The 6,857-nt window shown below is 41.4% G+C and overlaps 1 protein-coding gene across 1 annotated transcript in view; it reads left to right on the top strand.

Annotated features, from left to right (window-relative positions):
* The first annotated feature begins 206 nt into the window (after nt 1-206).
* The window catches only part of zgc:174356 (uncharacterized protein LOC100137120 homolog), a 39,778-nt gene continuing 33,127 nt past the window's right edge, over nt 207-6,857 (top strand). Inside the window, exons 1-3 of the mRNA XM_021574064.2 lie at nt 207-1,012; nt 2,231-2,993; nt 5,733-5,830. Coding sequence (XP_021429739.2) covers nt 896-1,012; nt 2,231-2,993; nt 5,733-5,830 — 978 coding nt within the window. The 5' untranslated portion in view covers nt 207-895. The remainder of the gene's footprint in view (nt 1,013-2,230; nt 2,994-5,732; nt 5,831-6,857) is intronic.

The raw sequence follows: 6,857 nt of genomic DNA, 5'->3' as shown, positions 1-6,857 counted from the left end.
TTGTGTATTTACGTAACGACGCGGTTTTCGTTATTACGCAATGACATCCCAACGTAATTTAGCAACTTTTAGCAACAAATCGACCTGCCTCTAGCAATTTCCCCTTAAAATTTGTTGGCAACACTGACCAGCGAGCAGTGTGGGTGCAATGATTGAATAACATGTATGTGTAAATGTATTTTGCAACGCTCGCGCGCGACGTATCCGGTCTGGTCAGCATGTCAGTCGCCAAAGTACCCAATTGTCTTACCTCAATAAATGTAATACCTTAATTAAGTATTTCAAGGTCTCAGACGGAGTGACGTCACCAATTGAATCGCTACTAGTGCGCACCGCTAACTAGTTAGCCATTTCACACCGGTTAAAAAGGCAACATATTTTTTTTTATGTCAGGTGGTCGCTGTCATCTTTCTGTAGTGTTCTTTCCAACTCCACTGAAGCAAAACAGGACGGTGTATCATGGTCTTATTGTTTAGCCTAGTCTGCAAAACCATGGTGGCCAAGGTTTGACCTTTTGCACATTCATTCATCCTAAATGGGAACCTATAGACTAGTCCCTACATAGTGCACTACTTTTGAATTGAGTCCTACCATGGACAAAATTAGCTAATGCATAGTGGGAATTGAGTGTCTTTTGGGAGTGCAACCTTTTACTTTATTGCGGAACGAGGAGCTGCTGTGACTCATTTTTATAACATGGAACTTGTCATTTTTACTGTAGGGACGAGGTAATGATGCGTTATACTGACAAACATGTGACTCCTCTGTAAGACTTCGATAACTTGTTATACCTCCTATAGGTTAATTGTAGCAAGAGTTACCTTGTCTTTTGCATTTCTGTTACGCCAGTCGTGTTTGCACTTGTCTGCTATTGCAAGAGCGACTTAACAACAATATGTCAACATGGGGACAACGGGTCAGAACATTCGTTACCGTGGAGCCGGTCATTTTTTTCTACATGACCAGCACGTTCATCGTGACGCCTGCGTATCAACAGCTGGTCATCGCAAAGGTACAGTGGGCCAACGATCTGCTCGCGGCATTATCAAACACACCTATTTACTTACACATGTTCGCGAATTAGGCTATTCATTAAACTATCAGAACTATGGTTGATATTTTCAGTAGCATCGGCTATACTCGATTTTTGTTGCTTATACATGTTCAACTAGACCAATGTTTCGACCAAAATGAGGTGAAACAGTCCTGTCAGTTCCAGTGACATATGAACAGTAAAAGTCTAAATCAATCAACCTGACATTGAGATTAAAATAGTAGGCCTACCATTAGATATGATATCCCGAAATTTAGAGTAGAGTGTATACAATTTGGGCACAGTTAATTATTATTTTTTTTCAATGGAACTCAAAGCAAATGTAAAGCTCAGACATAGGACTGAACCGATATAGGCTACTGTATGCTTGTGGGTTACAAATAGCATAGACATGCAAATATCTGATTCTCACAGCTCCTTGCCTTTTTATTAATATACAGTCTACTCCCTCCTCTCTCTCCTACTTCTGCTGAACACAATTCAATATCCATGTATAGGTGAGGCAGCACATACATATAATACACTACAGAGTTCAACCATCAAACAACTTCTGTATGTACTGTACATAAAACTCTGTAGACAATGTGCCTCTTGCAGCGAGGGCCATCATTTCTCTGTGTCGTTTTTCTCTGTTTTTATGGTTTATATTGTCCAGATTTATTTAATAATTTCAGACTGACATCTTATCTGTCTGTTTGGGCTCATTAATGCTGCAGCACTTTTCATGTTGCAATAGCATGCATAGCAGATGAAATGGTTCCCCAAGAGTAAGTTCAGCTCTGCAGGTTCGGTTTTATCCAGTAAAATGTGAATGATGAATGTAGACAGGGAAGCAGAAGTATGGTTTGAATTAAATGTGTTCTTGAGTCTGTGCAATGGGAACCGTGGGATTGACTAAGGTCATTTTACATGCCTCAACACTGCATAAGTATTTTGAGCTGAAGCCTAGGCATTAACTCTGGGAGTCATTATGAAATTATATTATGAAAAAAGTGTATAATAGCAATAGTCTCTAACATGAGTACCTAATAAATTAGGGAACAATTCCTGTGTCCAGATTACGCCTTTTCCTGGACAAAAATGGATTAAATAGATTCTCTATTGTGCACGCTTTCTATTCGAGGACTAGGCTTAATCTTGATCTGGAAACCTTAAAGTGTCTGTTCCTCTGTCCAGGTGTGCTATGAGCTGTTTCAAGACTCTTACATCTGCAGCAGCCCGGCGCACCATAAGGATGAGGAGGAGCTGATTGAAAGTCGTTCCTCCTACATCCTCCTGATCTACACATGTGTTACCAGCCTACTGTCCATCCTTCCAGCCATGCTGCTAGGCTCCTGGTCTGACCGCTCCAGCCGCAAGGCTGTCATGCTGCTGCCTTGCCTTATGTCTCTGGTCAGTGGTGGTGTGCTCATAGCAATGTCTCTACTGGAGGACATTAGTGTGTACTGGTCTCTAGTCGCCGCAGGGGTAACGGGCCTCTCTGGAGGATACGTCTCAGTATTCCTTAGCTCGTTTAGTTACTTAGCAGATGTCACAGCCGGGTTGGGGAGTAACCGTACTCTGCGTATGGCGGCGGCAGAGTCGATGATCTACGTAGGAGGGATGGTGGGGTTCTTGTTAGTTGGTTTCTTGATACAGGAGTTTGGGCTGATGTCTGCATTTGTGGCATACTGCTCCTGCCATGTTCTCTCAGTGCTCTATATTCTGGTTTGGTTACGGGATCCTGAACGCTCAGTCCCACCTCCACCCTCAGGGGAAGATGGAGACAGACTGCCATGTGAAGCTGGCGACACTGACACTGAACCATCATTCAACCTGTTGTGTCTGTCTGATGTCAAGAGGTCCTTCAAAGCCATGTTCAGGAGGAGGCCAGGACAGCAGAGGCAGAAACTCCACCTTCTTATAGTCTGCACATTCATCAACAACCTGGTAGCTGTAGGTGAGTAAACTCCATCTGTTGTTTGATCATTATTGTCTCAACACAGCTGTTCAACTGAGGGTTTACAATTGAGCTATTAATGCCATTGTTTTCCTATTTGAAACATACAGTATGATAGACCTTCACAGTATAAGCAATACAGCATCTGTGCACTCAACAATGTTGAATGTGGTTAAAGAGCTCAGAATCCAGATCGAAGAGGTGATGCTTTCCCATTTAGTCTGTGTCGGCTCGCTGCTCCGCATGGTGCCACAGGGGCTCTCAGAACGTTCTGCTGCCTTTTGTTCGGCTGACTCTGAGGCAGGCAGCGGCATCGATTTGGAGGAGGAGGTGTATTAAGTCCGTAGTCTATGGGGGATGTCTGAGTGTTGCTTCTTGCCCTGAGGGTTTTCAATCGAGCTGTCATATTGTTTTCTTATTTGACACATACATTATGGTAGGCCTTTACAGTATTAGCAGTACAGCATCTGTGCACTCACTGTCACCAAGAAACAATTTTGAATGTGGTTCAGTGTTTACATTCCCTGTCTCATGTCATGTAATATTTTCTTTTGAATACTGGAATATGTAAGCCTACTTCCTGCATGTTAGATAATGTTTCTTAAACACCATTGAGTACCTCAATGTCAATGTATAGTTTGTCATCCATACATGAACACATGATTTTTGAATTCATGTACAGTTATGGTACACTTCATAATAAACCCAATCCATTTTTGAAATGGCCAAGACTGTCAGTTATATAGTCACCATTATAGTAATTCATACTTGGTTATGAATACATTACAAATGTACTTCAGAGCTCATGTCTATACATGCAAGAGGCCATGAGTTCAAGCGATGTCCTAGAACCCTAAATAGTGAATAAAATGCCAGTATCTCAAATGTCTTATAGAATCATTCCTAGCAATTATTTTATGAAATGGAAAATGAGATGTACCATTTCAGTGACAGTCTGTATTTACAGAAGTATGTGATTGCCCTGTACACCTACATGTAAAATTACCCATTTAAAGACAGTCATGAAAATCTATGGTTCACGTACAGTACCTGTCAGAAGTTTGGACACACCTACTCATTCCAGGGTTTTTCTTTATTTTTACTATTTTCTACATTGTAGGATAATAGTGAAGAAATCAAAACTATGAAATAACACATGTAATTATATAGTAACCAAACAAGTGTTAAAAAGATCCAAATATATTTGAGATTCTTCAAGTTGCCACTCTTTGCCTTGATGACAGATTTGCACACTCTTGGCATTCTTTCAACCAGCTTCATGAGGTAGTCCCTGGAAGGTATTTCAATTAACAGGTGTGCCTTGTTAAAAGTGAATTTTCTTAATGCGTTTGAGCCAATCAGTTGTGTTAAGGTAGGGGTGGTATACAGAAGATAGCCCTATCTGGTAAAAGACCTAGTCCATATTATGGCAAGAACAGCTCAAATAAGCAAAGTGAAATGACAGTCCATGATTACTTTAAGACATGAAGGGCACTCAATCCGGGAACATTTCAAGAACTTTGAAAGTTTCTTCAAGTGCAGTCGCAAAAATCATCAAGCGCTATGATGAAACTGTCTCTCATGAGGACCGACACAGGAAAGGAAGACCCAGAGTTTCCTCTGCTGCAAAGGATAAGTTCATTAGGGTTACCAGCCTCAGAAATTGCAGCCCAAATAAATGCTTCAGAGTAAAAGCAACAGTAACATCTCAACATCAACTGTTCAGAGGAGACTGCGTGAATCAGGCCTTCGTGGTTGAATTGCTGCATAGAAACCACTAAATGACACCAATAAGAAGAAGAGACTTGCGTGTGCCAAGGAACATGAGCAATGGACATTAGACCGGTGGAAATCTGTCCTTTGGTCTGATGAGTCCAAATTTGAGATTTTTGGTTCTAACCACCGTGTCTTTGTGAGACGCAGAGTAGGTAAACAGATGATCTCTGCATGTGTAGTTCCTACCGTGAAGTATGGAGGAGGAGGTGTAATGGTGTGGGGATGCTTTGCTGGTGACACTGTCTGTGATTTATTTAGAATTCAAGGCACATTTAACCAGCATGGCTACCACAGCATTCTGTAGCGATACGCCAACACATCTGGTTTGCGCTTAGTTCCACTATCATTCTGATTTTCCACAGGACAATGACCCAACACACTTCCAAGCTGTGTAAGGGCTATTTGACTAAGAAGGAGAGTGATGGAGTGCTGCATCAGATGACCTGGCCTCCACAATCACCCGACCTCAACCCAATTGAGATGGTGTGGGATGAGTTGGACCGCGGAGTGAAGGAAAAGCAGCCAACAAGTGCTCAGCATTTGTGGGAACTTCTTCAAGACTGTTGAAAAAGCATTCCATGTGAAACTGGTTGAGAAAATGCCAAGAGTGTGCAAATCTGTCATCAAGGCAAATGGTGGCTACTTTGAAGAATCTTAAATATAAAATATATTTTTATTTAACACTTTTTTTTGGTTACTACATATTCCATATGTGTTCATAGTTCTGATGTCTTCACTATTATTTTACAATGTAGAAAATAGTAAATTAAAGAAAAACCCTTTGAGTTGGTGTCTAAACGTTTGACTGGTACTGTATATATAACTGACATGTAATATTCCACCACAATTACTGCATTACAACTCTATATGAACCTTTCCTCTATATCTTAAACCCGCTCTAAACATTTATTACGTTTGCAATAATTCTGTGTGTGTGTGTGTGTGTGTGTTTCCTCCCTCCAGGAGAGCAGGCTATCTCCCTGCTCTATTTGAAGTACGAGCCAAGGGAGTTCACAACTGAACTGTATGGCGTGTTCAAATCAGCCCAGATGCTGCTGTTAGTAAGTGGCTCTGCTTCATCAGAAAGGTCATGATTGTGATTTAGATGCACCAAAAGGCAAACATCAATTGATTTTCCCAGCAACTAAAGACTCAAATCACTGAGAAATGCATTGACAATTCTACTGTAATAAGACAGTAATATGTAAAGATTTGGATGATATGGTGCAAAGTCTGATCCACATAACTAGAGGTCCAGCTCTGTACTGTACACTTCAAATGGAAGCTACATTTGTTTGCATTACCACTTGCAGCTATGGGTTTATTTGTTCAGCTGATTCAATCATAAAACAAAATCTAGCTGAAAAAAATGACGATCCCATGGCCTTTGGCTTAATATGTTCCTAGAGTACTGCCAATGGTCATTGCATAATGTTTTGAAAACATTTGCACATGACTCAGATCACATGATTACTGTTCCTCTGTCTGCGTACTGGGGTTAGTTACCCACGTGCGACTTTCCACACCAAGGTCCACAGGTCTCCACTTGACTGGCCATGGATTGAATGATAGTTAATGATATGCACTAGCTATGTCCCATGGCTCGGAGCAAGAGTGCATAGTACCATCCGGTCCCCACACATTTACAATGACACATTCTTACCGTTTCACCTTGTTTTAGAAATCCAAAACCACATAACGGCAAAACAGAAACAAAAATAGTTTAAATAAAAATAGCTGAAACCACACAAAAAACATCCAAACAATGTACACAAGACCTTTACTGATCTGAACCAATAGCAACCATAGTTTTAATATGTTCACAGCAGTTACAACTCAGAGGCTGTATGTATTTCAAGGGACCCTTTGGGGGTGTGTATGATTGTGTGTGTTGGGGGGGGTGCGGGTAGGGGTGCGGGTACTTGAGTGTGTCTCTCTTCGTCCTTCGTGATCTCATGAATGAGTCTGGGTCGATGTCTTGCCTTGATGTGACACTTAAACAAAGACTGCTTGTTAAAGAGCTCAGAATCCAGATCGGAGAGGCGACGCTTTCCCATTTAGTTTGTCGGCTCAACTGCTCCGCACGGT

Source organism: Oncorhynchus mykiss, chromosome 19, assembly GCF_013265735.2.
Source record: "Oncorhynchus mykiss isolate Arlee chromosome 19, USDA_OmykA_1.1, whole genome shotgun sequence".
Lineage (NCBI taxonomy): Eukaryota > Metazoa > Chordata > Actinopteri > Salmoniformes > Salmonidae > Oncorhynchus > Oncorhynchus mykiss.
Note: the sequence above shows the minus strand (reverse complement) of the source record. Positions and strands in the feature narration are given on the sequence as shown.